Genomic DNA, 17,422 nt, shown 5'->3' with positions numbered 1-17,422 from the left:
CAGTGGAGTTCCGTCCCAGGCAGATCGGGGAGGGGTGGGGGGGGCGCAAAGGGAATGTGGGCGATGCGTGGATGGAGGGGGAGGTGCATTTGACCCCTTCGTTCCTGTCAGTTTGGTGCAGTGGTGAAGTGCACGGACTCTAATCTGGGATAACCGGGTTTGATTCCCCACCCCTCCACTTGCACCTGGCTGGATGGTCGTGGGCAAGCCTTAGTTCTGATAAGAGCTGTCCTTGGAAAAGAGCAGTTTCTGTCAAGAGCTCTCTCAGCCCCGCCTGCCTCACAGGGGGTCTGTTGTGGGGAGGGGAAGGGAAAAGGAGACTGTGAGCCGCTCTGAGACTCCCTTGGGTAGTAAAGGGCGGTGTATAAATCCATCCTCCTCCTCCTCCTCCTCCTCCTCCTCTTCTTCTTCTCTTCCAGGGCGCACAAGGCAAACCAGGGGCCACGGGTCAGGCTGGCCCCCCGGGACCACTGGTGAGTTTGCGGGGTGTTCTCGCTCTCTTTTGGGGGTGGGAGGGTTGTGGGCCAAGGAGCCGGCATAAATGTTTCCCTGGTGGCGTCTCTCCCTGCAGGGCCCTCCCGGTTTGCCTGGACTGAGAGGCGACTCTGGACCCAAAGGAGAGAAGGTGAGCCCGGCTTTCCTGCCCTGCAGAACTTAGCCCTGGGGCCAGTTTCGGGACTGTTAAATACTGGGTTCTGGATGCATTGTATTGATCATCTGTAGTTTATTCAGTGATTTCAGGAACACAAGGACACCCAGCTGGGTTTGAGCCCTGCTTACAAAACATGCAAACACCACATACACTCGACTCCCAATGATAGGCTATTTACATTACACTACTTATCTATAGGTCAGTTCCAGGATCCTGGTCAGCTGCCCTGCAGAACTTAGCCCTGGGGCCAGTTTCGGGACTGTTAAATACTGGGTTCTGGATGCATTGTATTGATCATCTGTAGTTTATTCAGTGATTTCAGGAACACAAGGACACCCAGCTGGGTTTGAGCCCTGCTTACAAAACATGCAAACACCACATACACTCGACTCCCAATGATAGGCTATTTACATTACACTACTTCAAGCTCACCCATTCCAAGGATCCTGGTCAGCTATTGTTCTTGGGGAGCAAGCTCACCCATTCCAAGGATCCTGGTCAGCTATTGTTCTTGGGGAGCTAGCTCACCCAGTTCAAATAGAATCGTAGAATCACAGAATGTTAGAGTTGGAAGGGACCTCGCAGGTCATCTAGTCCGACCCCCTGCACTCTGCAGGAGAATTGCCGAAAGGTAGCCCTACAACATACCCGAAAGATGGTCACCTGGGCTCCGTTTGAAAACGTCCAGCGAAGGAGCATCCACCACCTCCCGAGGGGCAGTCCGTCCCACTGCTCAACCACTCTGACAGTTAGGAAGTTCCTCCTGATATTTAGCAGGTAACGACTCCCATGTCATTTCCACCCACTAGATCTCGTCTTGGGGATGTGTTGTTCCTTTCAGGTTCTTAACCTGTCTGCGTAACCATTGCATTGTCTTGTTTTGAATAGTATATCTAAACAGGGCTCTTTTGGTAGAAAAAGCCCAACAGGAGCTCATTAGCATAACAGGCCACACCCAACAGCAGAAACGTATTAGCATGTTAGGCCACACCCCTGACAGCACAGCTCATTAGCCTATTAGGCCACACCTCCATGTTACCAGAAGTGTGGTTATCCAGCCACACCCACCTTTTGCTTCTTATTCTGTTTACCTTGTTTGTTGTCAAAACCCAGGGCCTTTTTTTGTAGCAGGAACTCCTTAGCATGTTAGGCCACACACCCCTAATGTAGCCAATTATAATTAGTTCCTGCTGTTGGGTGTGGCCTATTATGCTAATGAGTTCCTGCTGGGCGTGGCCAACTCGGGAGCCAGCCGGAACTCCGTTCCTGTGCGTTCCTGCCCCAAAATAGCCCTGTATCTAAATAAGAACCATTATGAGGGTTGCTTAGGAACTGGACTACTTTGGAGCATTATCTGATGCTAAGTTTCACATGGTGTCCTTCCGCAGGGGCACCCTGGTCTCATTGGCCTGATCGGACCCCCGGGAGAGCAGGGAGAGAAGGGAGACCGGGGGCTACCTGGCCCCCAAGGCAACAAGGGGCCAAAAGGAGAGACCGTGAGTACGGAGATCGGGGGTGGGTGGGGGTGGGAGTGGTCTTGCATTGAGGGTCTCCCACCTGGGTTTCTGTGCCTACCATTGTGCCTCCGCTGCCTTGGCCTTCTGCTTATGTTCGGTCCTTTTCCTGCATCGTCTATGGGGTGTCGTGCCTTAGGATTTTGTCCCCTGTGTCGTCTTCTGATTTTGTAACCCAGATCCTGTTGCGTTGCTGATTGGGCGTCTCCGTTTGATTCTATCATTTCTCTGTTTTGTAATCTCCCTCGGGTGCTGCGGTGGCTCATGGGGTTAAGCCGCTGAACTGCAGACCGGAAGGTCGGTAGTTCAGCGGTTCGAAACCCGAGTGTGCCGCGTGACGGAGTGAGCTCCCGTCTCCGGCCCCGGCTCCTGCCAACCGAGCAGTACGAAAGCAAGAAATTACAAGTGGATGAATAGGTACTGCTTCGGTGGGAAGGAAACAGCGTTCCGTGCGCCTCGGTGTCTAGTCACGCCGGCCACATGACCACGGAGACGTCTTCGGACAGCGCTGGCTCTTCGGCTTGGAGACGGAGATGAGCACCACACCCTAGAGTCAGAATCGACTGGCTTTTGAGCAAGGGAACCTTTACCTTAATCTCCCTTGAGGCCTCGGTGAGAAAGATGGACTAGGAAGGAAGGGACCAAATTAGTTAATAACTGCAATGCACCCCCAAGTTTGGCGCAGCCAGAAGGGAGACTATTCGCTGGACTGGAGGAGTCGGGGGAGGAAGAGCGAGAGAGAAAATTCTGCTGTCCCAGTATGGACAATGAAAAGACTGTGGACAATCCACAATTGGTTCCCAGCCTATTTTAAAATATGATTAAAAATCAAGCCAATAATCTTTTTAGGAGCATAGGAGAGCCAGTGTGGTCCAGTGGTTAAGAGCGGCGGACTCTAATCTGGGAGAACCGGGTTTGATTCCCCACTCCTCCACATGCAGCCAGCTGGGTGACCTTGGGTCAGTCACAAGTTCTCTCAGAGCTGTTCTCTTAAGGGCAGTTCTCGAAAGAGCTCTCTCAGCCCCACCTACCTCACAGGATGTCTCCCCCCCAGTGACCCCTGCTTCGTGCCCACCGAAAACAGGGAAAAAAAAAAAAACAAAAAAAAAAACCCACCCAGGATCTCCGGCCAAACTGGCCTGGAGAAAAGTTGCTTCCTGACCCCAAAGGTGGCGCTCAGCATTTCCCTGGGCGTGTAAGAAAGGGCCACGAGAACTAAGCACTGAGGCAACCCTTCCTGCCCTCCCTTCTCGTCATTTGCCCAAGTTCCCAGAATCTGCCTTGCTGTCAGATGGCCATCTAGCCTCTGTCTGAAAACCGCCCACCAAGGCTCCCTCTAAGCTGTGGAATCCTGTGAGCTGAAATTCTACTTTGTGAGCGACCGGCAAGAAAGTTGTGAGTGAACAATTTGGCCACTTCATCAGTTAGTTTGCTCTGGAGCCACTCTTCCTGAGCTGAGACAAAGCTGTGTGAGCCGGAGGCTAAAAAACTATGAGCTGACTCACACTAACTCAGCTTAGAGGGAACCCTGGAGCCCACCCACCTCCCGAGGAAGCCTGTTCCACTCAGGAACCGCTCGAACTGTCAGGGAGTTCTTCCTCATGTTTAGCCGAAAACTCTTCTGATTTAATTTCAACCCCTGTTGGTTCCGGGCCGACCTTCTGGGGAAACAGAAAAGAACTCCGCACCATCCTCTATAGGACAGCCCTTCAAGTACTTGAAGAGGGTTTTCATATCCTCTCTCAGTCGTCTCCTCTCCAGGCTAAACATACCATTTAAGGTTGGAGCGTGACTGTGGGTGGGGTGGTGGTGGGGATTGGATCCATCCCACTGTTTGCGGGGCAGCAGTGAATGGAGAGGAAAACTGTGTGGCTCATTGGATGGTTCGAGACCGGAGCCGCTTAGAGGGCCTGGATCCCTGGCTCGCCTTCATATGGATTGGAAAGGGGGCGCCGCCCCCTGCCGCCCCCTCTGGCTCACCGCCTCTCTCTGCTCTTTTCCCGCAGGGCATTCCGGGCCCAACTGGCCCCCTCGGCCCAGGAGGGCCCCCCGGACTTCCAGTGAGTGGCCCCCCAACATCCTCTTTACCCCACTTCCTCTCCCTTTCCCCACTTCTGGAGTTTGACTCCTCGCTGATGCTTTCTCTTCCCTCCCTCAGGGTCCAGCTGGCCCCCCAGGTCCCAAAGGAGCCACGGTAAGAGTGTTGCTCCCTCAACACATTCTTTGGGGGGCTGGGAGAACCTGCCCCTCTTCCCACGGGCCGCTCACATCTCGGGCTTCTCTTTCTAGGGTCAAGCAGGTCCCAAAGGTCAGCGTGGATTTCCTGGACCCCCCGGACACCCGGTACGCCCCTCCTCCCTCCAACACCCCTCTCCCTCCCCTATCTCGGTGCCGTCTTTGTCCCCACCCCACCCCGGTTGCTTTCGATGGAAATGAGCCCAGAGAAGGAATTGTCTCCACTTTTTACCCTTTATAAATATTTTAGCCTTTATTCTCCCTGTTCAATTATTATGTTTACAACGTTCGCCGGACTTCTAAAGCGGGTATATAGCTACGGATATAATCAGGGAACAGATATCAAGAGATTCACTCCAGTGCCATGGAAATTTGGATTTGAGGCGGAGGTTTTCAGAAGGAGGCCGCCCCTAAAAGTGAATTTCCTAATGACTTCCCGTTCGTGGGATGGGCGGGATATAATACAAGTAACAAAATTATTAAATACTGGGTTCGGAGCTACACATTGCCGTGAACAGCTCTGCTTTATTAAGTGATTTCAGGAACAAGGCTAGAAACCTCAGGGCAGCAGCCCTGTTTAAATAGCCTGCAGAAACCACACCCAAACACACCCAACTCCCAACGATAGGCTATTTACATAGTAGAAGTTTCTCATTGGTCACTTCCAGAGTCCTGGTGGGCTATTGTTCTAGAGCTCCAAGCTCAGCCCGTCTCTGGTAGAAACAGTCCTGGGATGTTCCAGCCCTGATACATAACAGAAATAGAAAATAAATTTTAGCTGGGGGCTAAAGAACTGTGAGCTAGCTCACACTCACTCAGCTTAGAGGCAACACTGCTCTGGAGCCATCTTTCCTGAGCGAAGACCAAAATGTGTGCGCTGGAGGCTAAAGAACTGTGAGCTGGCTCACACTCACTCGGCTTAGAGGGAACACTACTTGCAACTGAAATCTTGATGGAGGAAGAGGGGCAAAGGGGGGAGGTGGGAGGTGGGGCCAACACAGATGTGGGGGAGGGGAGAACGTGGACAGATGCAGTTTTGTAGCCGGGGTGGAGGGGGGGGTGCCCCCAGCCCCCAGGTGACGGTTCAGAGAAGGGGCCTCGCAGCAGCTCCACTTGGACACTGGCAACCCCCCCTTCCACCTTCCACAGGGCCCCCCTGGCGAAGTGATCCAGCCGCTGCCCATCCAGAGGCCCAAGAAGAACAAGCGGTCCATAGACGCCAGCCAGCTCCTCCCGGAGGTGGAGGAGGCGATGGCCTCCGATACGGCCGGCCGATCGCCCTCGGAGGGCATGGAGGAGATCTACGGCTCCCTCAACTCCCTGCGGCAGGAAATCGAGCAGATGAGGAAGCCCCTGGGCACCCCGGAGAGCCCCGGCCGCACCTGCCAAGACCTGCAGCTCTGCCACCCGGACCTGCCCGATGGTGGGTGAGGCGGGGAGGCCGGACCGGGCCTGGCGGGAGGGGTTGGTGGGAAGAGTTCCGGGCGGCGGCTGTGGCAGATGTTGGATTCTCTGCTTTTAGCACAGCCGGGGATCACTGCCATAGACTCATGAAATCATAACCACCTGGACGACCACCTTTCGGGTATGTGGCAGGGCTGTCTTTCGGCTGTGCTCCTGCAGAGTGCAGGGGGGTTGGACTAGATGACCTGCAGGGTCCCTTCCGACTCTTAACATTCTATCTGTAGTGTTGGAAGGGACCTCCAGGGTCATCTAGTCCAACCCCCTGCACGATGCAGGAAATTCTCAAATACCTCCCCCACACACCCACACCGCACTGACTGCTGTTCCATGCCTAGAAGATGACAAAAAAAAAACCCTGCAGGTTCTCCAGCCAAACTGTAGCAGAATCGCCAGCCAAAATGTAGCTGAGTGCACAAGAAGAAGAAGAAGTGATTAGATTTATACCCCGCCCTTTACTACCCGAAGGAGTCTCGGAGCCGCTTACGATCCCCTGTCCCTTCCCCTCCCCACAACCCTGTGAGGTAGGTGGGGTTGAGAGAGCTCTTTTGAGCACGGCCCTTGAGAGAACAGCTCTGAGAGACCTCGTGACTAGCCCAAGGTCACACCAGCAGCTGCATGCGGAGGAGTGGGGAATCAAACCCAGGTCCTCCCAGATTAGAGTTTGCGCTCCTAACTACTAACTACTGGACGACCATCTTTCGGGTATGTTGTAGGTATGTAGGGCTATCTTTCGGCTCTGCTCCTGCAGAGTGCAGGAGGTTGGACTAGATGACCTGCAAGGTCCCTTCCAACTCTACCATTCTATGATTCTATGATTCATACTGACTCTCACACCTAACTGGCTCTCAAGGTTATTTCCACACAGAAGCGTTGGTGCTGAGTGTGCCAGCAGACTTACAAAGCTACACAGAGCCAGTGGTCATATTTACAACTAATAAGAGTTCTTTATTATACGGAACTCCATTCTAGACTGTGTAGGTGAGAGACGAGAGAGAATCTAATGTATCTAATGACGATGAGGGTGGATGCAGGGGAAACATGCCCTGCATCCATTGCTCTAAAGATGGAGAGCAAAGTCACCCTTCTTTGCGTGTGTGTGAGGAAGTGGGAGAGTGAGGTGTCAAGGAAACGCATCCCTAAGAACAGCATTCTACTTCAAAAGGAATAGGATCAGATAGCAAGAAGGAGGAAGACGAAGAAGGAAGAAGGAACTGGATTTATACCCCACCCTTCACTCGGAGTCTCAGAGCGGCTTACAATCTCCTCTCCCTCCCCCTCCCCACAGCAGACACCCTGCGAGGCTGGTGGGGCTGAGGGAGCTCTTTCGAGGACTGCTCTTGAGAGAACAGTTCCGAGAGAACTTGCGACTGACCCTAGGTCACCCAACTGGCTGCGTGTGGAGGAGTGGGGAACCAAACCCGGTTCTCCCAGATTAGAGTCCGCCGCACTTAACCGCGACACCAAAGGGTGCTCTGTGTGTCCTGACCCCCCTCTATCTGGCGACATCTATGGTGACCTCCTGAAGTCTGAGACAGGGGACAGCGCACAGTCTTTCACTTTTCTAACAGCAGATTCATGCAGGGACACCAGCCTTCTGGCCAGGCCATTTCGAAAGGGGTTTGTCCTCTTCACTCTACTCCATGGCACAGGCAGAGAACGAATATTGGTGTGACCCAGGTTCAAATCCCGCTCACCCTGATGCTCCCCCAGCCAGCGATCATCTCTGAGCTTAGTTTCAGAGGAGAGTCATGTTAATATTATTATTATCATCATCATCATCATCATCATCATCATTATCATTATTATTATCATCATCATCATCATTATTATTAATAATAATAATATTATAATAATAATAATACTTTCCATTTATTAATCGCTTTCCCCAGTGGGCTCAAAACGATGTACAGTTACTCAGTATAGACAAGGGACTAACAATGTTTGTAGGGGATAGGGAAGACAACATATATTCATTTTTAATTGCATGCACTGTCACTGCCTGGTATAGACGTCTTCTGGCTTGACTCCGTCGTTTTCCGCACGGCTGCTTGTTGACCAGGCTTCAGGACCCGTATGTCAATCGCCACACTGCCACCGCCTGGCCGGAACATCCATTGCAGGGATTCTTTCGTAGCCGAGAAGCTATTTCACCTTCCGAGCCTCGACCAGGACGTCCGATTGTCAGCTAACGCCCTCCCACAAGGGAGATTGGTGTGCCCACCCTCTCTAACGAGTGGTTCCCATTTTATCTATTCGCCGAAGCTTTCGAATCACTGGGTGGACGATGAGCTGGGGACAACAGGCTGGCTGCTCACACCAGCGCGGGACTCAAACTGACACAGTTCGGATGTTAAGACAGTGGGATATGGCCACTGTGCCACCGCTCCCCATTTGCAGTAGATGAGCTGCGTTTGAGTCCAGGAGCTCCTTAAAGACCAACAAGGTGTCCTAGAGTGTGAGCTTTCGAGAGTCAGCGTCTCCGACGAAGGGCGCTTTGACTCTTGGGAACTCGTACACTGAAAATCTGGTTGGTCCCCAAGGTGGTCCTGGATTCTAATCTAGCCGTTTCTTACTTCCTCCCTCTCTCCTGTTTGGTTGGAGCGGCTGGGGGGGGGTGGGGCTTCAGGAGCTTGGCAAATACAATCTACTTTAAAAATTCTAGATGAACTAATTCACCAGCAACCAGATCTAATTCCTCATATATCTTCTCCAAAGTTTGGGAGACCAAAAATGTCTAGAATTTGGTGTAGCGGTTAAGAGCGGTGGACTGTAATCGGGAGAACCCGGTTTGATTCTCCACACCTCCTCCACGTGCAGCCAGCTGGGTGACCTTGGGTCAGTCACAGTTCTCCCGGAGCTCTCTCAGCCCCACCTACCTCACAGGGTGTCAGTTGTGTGGCGAGGAAGGGAAAGGAGATCGTAAGCCACCCCGAGACTCCTTCAGGTAGTGAAAAGCGGGGTATGAAACCAACTCCTCTTCTTCTTGCTCGACGAGGGGCCGAAGTTTCTACAGCCGGAATGACATTTGGCGAAATTTCAAAACCTGACGAAGGTTCGCTGTCTGAAACACAGACTTCGACATCAGGATCCGCCACTGACATTTGCCAGCCCTGAGTGGTGAAACAAAGTGACATCAAACCTGCAAAACTTTATTTCCAACTCCCCTGTGAGATTTATTAGACGGTTGACAGCTCAGACTTCGACATCAGGATCTGCCACTGACATTTGCCAGCCTTGAGTGGTGAAACAAAGTGACATCAAACCTACAAAACTTTATTTCCAACTCCCCTGTGAGATTTATTAGACGGTTGACAGCTCCCTTTAAGTTCTGGCTCTTTCTGCAGGTCTCCTCTGTGGGCCCCAGCTGTGGGGGGGGGAGCTCCTCCCCAGAGGCCGACCACCTCCTGCACCCCCCCCCCCTCAGATCCAGAACTGCTTTGCGCCTGGCCGCAAAGTGTCAGCTGTGACGGACTGGTCCCGAGCATCTTAGGGCTCTTTAGCTTGGAGAAACGATGGCTGAGGGGTGACATGATCGAGGTTTATAAGATTATGCATGGGAAAGAGCAGGTAGAGAAAGAGGTACTTTTCTCCCTTTCTCACAATACAAGAACTTGTGGGCACTCCATGAAATTGCTGAGCGGTCGGGTTAGAACGGATAAAAGGAAGTCCTTCTTCACCCAAAGAGTGATTAACACTTGGAATTCACTGCCACAGGAAGTGGTGGCGGCTACAAGCATGGACGGCCTCAAAAGGGAATTAGATAAGCATATGGAGCAGAGGTCCATCTGTGGCTATTAGCCACAAGGTATAGGTAGGGGCTCTGGGGCAAGTGATGCTCTGTCATCTTGGTGCTTGGGGGAGGTCAACAGTGGGAGGGCTTCTAATGTCCAGGCCCCACTGCTGGACCTCCTGATGGCCCCTGGTATTTCTGGCCACTGTGTGACACAGAGTGTTGGACTGGATGGGCCTTTGGCCTGATCCAACATTGGCATCTCTTGTGTACTTATGTTCTTATGTTCTTATCTGATTCTGGCAAACAGTCGCAGCCGCAGAGAATATTTCGCACCCGAACTGACCGAGGGGGATATTTTCGGAGCGAATCACCTGGGCTCGGCCAAGCCCCATGTCCGGGGTGGGGGTGGTGTGCGCACGCAGCATGAAGCCGAGAAGGGAGTTCACGGCCGTTTGGTTGAGTCTTTGCTCTTCCCCTCCCTCCCCCTCTCCAGGCGAATACTGGATCGACCCCAACCAGGGCTGCTCGAGGGACTCCTTCAAGGTCTACTGTAACTTTACTGCAGGGGGCGAGACGTGCATCTTCCCCAGCCGGGAAACTCAGGAGGTGAGAGCAGAGGGAAGGGGTCTGGAATGAGGGCGGGGGCCCAAGTTGCTTCTAGACTTTCTCTCCTGGCCTTTGCCCTCCCTTCCAGTTGCAAAGCCGAGAGGCCTCTTCTTAGCTCGCATTTGTTTTCTCTCCCCCCCACACACACCCCAGGTTAAGATGTCCACATGGGACAAGGAGACCCCCCAGAGTTGGTTCAGCCAGTTCCGGAAAGGCAGCAAGGTGAGTGGTGGGGGAAGGTCTGTGGGCGCGAGCGAGCGAGCAAGGGGTCGTCCCTCTGCCCCCCCATCCGTCCCCCCCTTCTCCCAAACAGCCACCCTGGTATTGGAAATACCAAAAATCAGCAAATACCGTGCTACAGACGATTATAAAATATCTCAAATGATTTTAATATATTTTTTCGTTTTATATTTTTACAAGTTATTCACCATATATTATTTATCATATAAGCGTTAATACATAGAAAGAATCATGTATCAAAACATCTAAGTGTCTTCTCTTAATATATCACAAAATATATTGCACAACCCCTTTATTAATATCAGTCCTCCTTAATGATACAAAAGTTTTAAGAGGGAGGACTCCTTTAAGTCTATTTTGAATAAGTGCTCAGTCTTCCTCCGACAGCGGTCCGGATATCCTCCTGTTTCAGTGTCTTCCTCAGGGAGCTCAACAAATATTTCCAAGTGCAAGGTTGCCAAATACCAAAATATTTATCCACATTTTTCTTTTTTTTTAAGTACCCATAAGGTACATTTTTATTATTTTTCATATTATATACCAACAAACAAACATACTACATAACAAACATCCACTTACACACATAAAACATACAAAGAGATCAGTATATTTTCTTATAACTCTGTTACCATATTTAAAGAATTTCCATAAGTTTGCTTAAGTTTCTGTATATTATCTTTTTACCATAGTTTCTATTTAACTATAAAAGATTAATAATACCAAAAATTTCATTACTTTAAGCTATGCATTTAAATTGTACCAATCATACAGTTTTTTCCACGTCTTTTGAAATGTTGGGTCTGTTGTCCCTCTCATCAACGATCAATGAATGCTGCAGAAAGTCTCTCTTAGTGAGCTCAGAGCTTCCTCCAAAGTGACAAGCACGGTATTTGCTGATTTTTGGTATTTCCTACCTACCGTGGGTCCTATTTTGGTTCTGTGTACCCTGGTACTGGAGACATTCTGTTAAAATGGAAAGCTGTAAAATTGTCATAGAATCATAGAATGTTAGAGTTGGAAGGGACCTTGCAGGTCATCTAGTCCAACCCCCTGCACTCTGCAGGAGCAGAGCCGAAAGAGAACCCTACATACCTACAACCGACCTTAGCAGGATCTACCTGGACCCTCCCACAAAAGGGCACCCTCAAGACCCCCCCCCACGGCACTGCTGTCTGAGCTGGGGGGGCAGGATAAAGAGACAGGATGTGGGGGGGAGGAACTGTGTTCATCACTGTGAAATCCTGGGAGGAAAATAGAGGCGAGGCTGATAGAGATGCTCCCGCCTTGCCCTGGTGCTCCACCTCAGTGTTCCCCCTCAGCCGAGTGAGTGTGAGCCAGCTGACGGTTTTTTAGCCTCCGGCTCACACATTTTCGTCTCGGCTCAGGAAGGAGTGGCCCCGGAGCAAACTAATTCACGCAGCAGCCCAATCGCTCGCTCACGACTTTAATGCCAAGGTAGAATTTTTTGCTCACGAGACTCCATGGCTCAGAGGGAACGCACCTGCAGCGCTCACGCACATAAGCAGGGAGGAGGGGCACCATGTTGCAGGCAGGGGGCGGTCTCCAGGCTCTTGTAAAGAACGGAGAGGAGGGAGGAGGTCCCAGGCCCTGGGACTCTTTGACTCACTCCCTCTCCTGCCCGCAGGTGGTAGGGGGACCGTTATCACGTACGTGGGGGAGGGGGCATGTGTGCGGTGAAAGGGGTGGTGGTTTCGGGACCTAGGCAAGAGGACCTTTCAAAATGGGGACCGGAACGGTAAGACTGGGGGCGTATGTGAGCCCTCCTGGATGGGTCCATGGGGGGGCACCCAGGACAATATCCTGACTCTAAGCGGGGCCCAGCCAGATGCTTCCAGAATGCCCAAGAGGAGGGCAGTAAGATGGCAGCCTGTCCGCTGTGGTTGTGCGCTAGGGATTTAGGGGTATACTGCCCAGGGGTCATTTCCTGCCAGAGTGCTCAGGAGCGGAGCTCCGGCAGTAAAGAGCCCAGGGGGCAGGCACATGCAACAAGCCCCACCCCCTGCTCCCAGCAGCCCTCAGTCAGAGCAAGAAGCAGCCAGGTAAGCTGCAGAGCCTCCCCTCCCCCCGGCCCAAAACAGTCCAGTGGCACCTTTAAGACCAAGTTTTATTCAGGTACAAGCTCTCCCTCCTCTGTGAGTACAGATCTGCAGTCCCCCCCCCAACAACTAGCAATACAAAACAGTCCAGTGGAGCCTGAGGGGTGGGTGTTGCCTTCTGACACACTTCCAGTGATGTCAGGGGTGTGGCATATGCTAATGAGTTATGCTAATGAGCTCCTGCAGCTCTTTTTCTACGAAATGACCCCTGATACTGCCTCTAAACATGGAGGATTCATTGAGTTAGAGCCAGTGAGAGACGTCTCCTCCACATCCTGGCATAAGTGGATGCCGTCACAGCCTAGGGAAGGAAGGATGGGTTTAGCGGAGGATTTGGAGCTAACCGGAAACAGCCGGGGGGGGGGGTCCCAACAGCGAAGCCAGGCGGGGTCAGGAATCACCCAGCCCCTCCAATCCGGCTTTCCCCTCCCCAGTTCTCCTACGTGGATGCTGACGGCAACCCCCTGGGCATTGTCCAGCTGACCTTCCTGCGGCTGCTCAGCGTCTCGGCCCGGCAGAACTTCACCTACCACTGCCAGCGCTCAGTGGCGTGGCACAGCCGTGGCCCGGCCCCCGGGGGCTACCAGCACGCCCTGCGCTTCCTGGGCGCCAACGAGGAGGACATGAGCTACGACAACAGCCCCTACATCAAGGCCATGGTGGACGGCTGCGCGGTGAGTCCCGGAGAGGGGCAGGGGGAGGGATCGGCCCTGGGTCCCTGCGAGGGGTGGGGGAGCCACTCAGGGGAGCATCTGTGGGCATGCGGGGGGGGGGAGAGAAGTGGTCTAAGGTGTAAACAGGCAGCCAGGGACAGGAATTTGGGGATAGTTGGCCTGGGAGGGAGGCATCAGTTTCCCAGACTGGCCAAGGCTCCCCGAACTCAGGTCCTGGGGATCCTCTCGTGCCATAGGGTGACAGCCCCCCCCCCCGCTCCCCCAGGTCGGGCCAGGTATTCCTATCACAACTCAGAGTAACACTTTTGCCTACTGTGGCCCACCTAGAGATGTGAAGGCCCGGGGGGAAACGGAAAAATTAGGGGGGGGAAACGTTTTTCCCCCGCTTTTTTCCTGAAGCCTTTTTTTGTTTTTTCCCGAAAAATTGGAAAAATTAAAAAAAGAAAAGAAGAAAAACTGATTATGGAACGTTTTATTTTAACATGATGAATAAAATGTTTTAAGACAAGGTGTTCAAGTATTTTCCAAATCATTTCTTAAAAATATGTATGATATCAGATTGATCTAATTTCTGTGCACTGAGTACGAGCAAGTCCTAGGTTACAAACTGAACCCTCCCATGCAAGAACAAAGATGCATTTCTTCCTTTAGGAGGTGCTATTGTCAGTTTTGTTTTTGCATGTGGGTGGGTATTCTGTTTGTAATCATTGTTTGGATACACTATATTTTTAATAGGCTAGTTGTGATCATTTCATGCCGAGTAAAAATGTCCATAGTCGTATTTTATGTTCCTAAAGTAACAGAATGACTTTCAATCTGGAAAAGAAAAAAGAAGTGCCAATGTAGCATTTTTTCCCAATTTTTCCGAAAATTTCCACCCCGCCCCCAAAACGGGGAAAACCCGGGTTTTTTCCCGAGCTTCAAAATTTCTGGAAGTTTTACATCTCTTGGCCCACCACAGTCACCCCCCAGAACCCCCAACCCAGGTCCCCTCCAACATTAAAAAGCATCCTCTCCTGTCTCTCTTTCTCCCCAAACAGTTGCGGAAAGGGTCGGACAAGACCGTGCTGGAGGTGAACACGCCCCGTGTGGAACAGCTCCCCCTGCTGGACGTGCGGGTGACGGACTTTGGGGAGCCCAATCAGCGGTTCGGATTCGAAGTGGGGCCCGTGTGCTTCCTCGGCTAGAACTGAGTCCCTCGACCCACAGAGCCTCCCCCACGCACCCCGTCACCCCCCCAGTTTCCAGTGGAACAGAGTCCGTCTTCGCCCCGCCCCCACTAGCAGCGACCGAAGAGGATCCGTCTTACCTCCTCCCCTGCGTCGGCAACGGAGACCGCTGCAGTCCCCCCACCTGGCAAGCCCTGTCCCCTCCACCAGCCCTCCGGGGCCACCCGTCTCCCCCTGCTTGCTTGCACCGTTGCCATCCCTCCCTGTGCCTGGCCAGAGGTCAGGAGGGCACAGCCCCCCCTCGCCCCCCTGGAAGGTGAACCGGCCAGGTTGGTGGTTGGATCCACCCATGTTCTCACAGGGCCCCTCCTGCACTCAACACAAGCCCAGGGAGGCTCCTCAGCCCCTCTTGGCTTTGCTATCCCCCCTCCCCGTGCCCTACAGGAGAGACCGCTGCCCCACTGGTGAACTCTGCACACGAGCCCTTGGAGGGGAGGTTCTCTTGCAGTGCCTGATCCAGGCGGGTGGGGCTGAAGCCGCTACCGGAGCCCTCCCTCCATCAGGTCTTACAAGAGGGGGGGTGCTCCGCCCCTTTGAGGGGATCCTGTCTGGGGGTCCTTTTGCACAAGGTCGGCCCACGGATGGAGCCATGTGAAACCCAGCTCCCCCTCCCCACCCCGCCTTCCCCGCCCCCCTCGTGGCTTCAAAAAAGTCCTTTTGCCCGAACGTCGCTCCGCAAGCCGCCCGACACACGAAGAAAGAAAAGGGGGTTGTTTTATTTTGTTTTTATAAAGTTTTAAATTAATTATATTATTTAAAGGAGGGGGATATAAAAGAGAGGTGGGGAAAGAGACTATTTTTCATCTCCCGCTGTCCCGTTTCCGATCTTTAAAAAAGAAAAGGAGGGGGAAGAAAATGAGTTTCACGCCCAGTTTTGGTGCTCGGGAAATTAAAAAAACAAAAAAGTTTATTGCCTCACGGCTGCCTGCAAATTCAAAGTTTTTTTTTAAAAATAGTATTATTATTATTATTATTATGGGCGCCCCTCCCCTTTGGCTTTTTTGTTTTCTTAAAAAGCAGCAAAGGGCGCCCTCCGGTGCTGGAAGACAGGCAGGCCACAGCAGTGTAATGTTTTGTAAAGTGATTGTGTGGAAATTGCATTGTGTAATAGATCATCTCTAATTTTGCTGCTTTCTTTGCGTCTCTCATTCTGGCGCCTCCTTCCCGCTCACAAACTTCGAGCTGTCGCCCAGAGCTGCCTGGGCAGGGGGTGTCGCCCTCAGGTCTCTTTTCACACCCTCCGCCCCGGGAGCCCAAGTCTTTTCTACCCAAACTCGAAGGCCCAGGGGCTCTTCCCAAGCACCTGCCCCAGCAAACCTGCTTTTTGAGGTGACCGAGGGCCGTGCTTGAAGGGGGCCAGAAAGCCCCAGGCCCGTCATAAATGAGCCAAGGGTGTGTGTGGGGGAATTGCTGCCACCTTCACCCCTCTGAAGAGGATCTGGGCAGAAATGGTGGAGGTGAAGATCCAAGGGGGTGTTGGCAGGCTGCAGCCGCTGCTCTTGGATGTTGTGGCCGTTAGAACCTCAGAAAAGCCCTGCTGGGTCAGACCAGGGAGGGTCCATCTAGTCCAGCCTCCTGTCTCACACAATGGCCAACCAGTTTCTCTGGAGGGCCAACAACAGGGCAGAGAGGCCGAGGCCTTCCCCTGAGAAGAACACCAGAAGAGCCCTGCTGGATCAGACCAGGGAGGGTCCACCTAGTCCAGCCTCCCGTCTCACACAGGGGCCAGCCAGTTCCTCTGGAGGGCCAGCAACAGGGCAGAGAGGCCGAGGCCTTCCCCTGAGAAGAACACCAGAAGAGCCCTGCTGGATCAGACCAGGGAGGGTCCACCTAGTCCAGCCTCCCGTCTCACACAGGGGCCAGCCAGTTCCTCTGGAGGGCCAGCAACAGGGCAGAGAGGCCGAGGCCTTCCCCTGAGAAGAACACCAGAAGAGCCCTGCTGGATCAGACCAGGGAGGGTCCACCTAGTCCAGCCTCCCGTCTCACACAGGGGCCAGCCAGTTCCTCTGGAGGGCCAGCAACAGGGCAGAGAGGCCGAGGCCTTCCCCTGAGAAGAACACCAGAAGAGCCCTGCTGGATCAGACCAGGGAGGGTCCACCTAGTCCAGCCTCCCGTCTCACACAGGGGCCAGCCAGTTCCTCTGGAGGGCCAGCAACAGGGCAGAGAGGCCGAGGCCTTCCCCTGAGAAGAACACCAGAAGAGCCCTGCTGGATCAGACCAGGGAGGGTCCACCTAGTCCAGCCTCCCGTCTCACACAGGGGCCAGCCAGTTCCTCTGGAGGGCCAGCAACAGGGCAGAGAGGCCGAGGCCTTCCCCTGAGAAGAACACCAGAAGAGCCCTGCTGGATCAGACCAGGGAGGGTCCACCTAGTCCAGCCTCCCGTCTCACACAGGGGCCAGCCAGTTCCTCTGGAGGGCCAGCAACAGGGCACAGAGGCCGAGGCCTTCCCTTGACGTTGCCTCCTGGCTCTGGGATCCAGAGGCTTAGTGCCTCTGAATGTGGAGGTTCCCCTCAGCCACCATGGCCAGTAGCCATTGACGGACGTCTCCTCCATGAATCTATCCAATCCCCTTTGAAAGCTGCCTGTTCCTCTGGCCACCACTACATCCTCTGACAGCGAACTACAGCGAATTAAAAGCTGAAGATTCAGCCACACGAATCGCACAGCTGCCTGTCTTCCCTCCTTCCCTAGTGACAAGTGAGGCCTTTGACTTGTGAAGCAGGGTGTGTGTGTGTTTGCCACTGCCCCCCTGCATGCACCCATCCTGCACTGTCCCTCTGAAGAAAGCTCACCTCCAGCTGGGGAAACTGAGGCCTTGGCAGAGTCGCAAGGGGGGGGGCTGCTCTGGATCCCTCCCATTACCCACAACAAGTAAGGCTAAGGTGGGGCAGCAAAGCCAGCGGCAGGGGAGAGTTTGGAAGTACCAACCCCAGGGGTCATTTCCTGCGGGAGCGCAC

The 17,422-nt window shown here is 53.2% G+C and overlaps 1 protein-coding gene across 1 annotated transcript in view; it reads left to right on the top strand.

Moving 5' to 3' along the window:
- COL11A2 (collagen, type XI, alpha 2) overlaps window positions 1-14,856 on the top strand; it is a 136,535-nt gene extending 121,679 nt beyond the window's left edge. Inside the window, exons 60-70 of the mRNA XM_015410260.1 lie at window positions 420-473; window positions 572-625; window positions 2,041-2,148; window positions 4,173-4,226; window positions 4,325-4,360; window positions 4,456-4,509; window positions 5,551-5,824; window positions 10,092-10,204; window positions 10,358-10,426; window positions 12,996-13,235; window positions 14,276-14,856. Coding sequence (XP_015265746.1) covers window positions 420-473; window positions 572-625; window positions 2,041-2,148; window positions 4,173-4,226; window positions 4,325-4,360; window positions 4,456-4,509; window positions 5,551-5,824; window positions 10,092-10,204; window positions 10,358-10,426; window positions 12,996-13,235; window positions 14,276-14,422 — 1,203 coding nt within the window. The 3' untranslated portion in view covers window positions 14,423-14,856. The remainder of the gene's footprint in view (window positions 1-419; window positions 474-571; window positions 626-2,040; window positions 2,149-4,172; window positions 4,227-4,324; window positions 4,361-4,455; window positions 4,510-5,550; window positions 5,825-10,091; window positions 10,205-10,357; window positions 10,427-12,995; window positions 13,236-14,275) is intronic.
- The last annotated feature ends 2,566 nt before the right edge of the window (window positions 14,857-17,422 follow it).

This window comes from Gekko japonicus, unplaced genomic scaffold (genome assembly GCF_001447785.1).
Source record: "Gekko japonicus isolate JY-2015 unplaced genomic scaffold, Gekko_japonicus_V1.1 scaffold1280, whole genome shotgun sequence".
In the NCBI taxonomy this organism is placed as follows: Eukaryota; Metazoa; Chordata; class Lepidosauria; order Squamata; family Gekkonidae; genus Gekko; species Gekko japonicus.
This window is presented reverse-complemented; position numbering and strand designations above follow the sequence as displayed.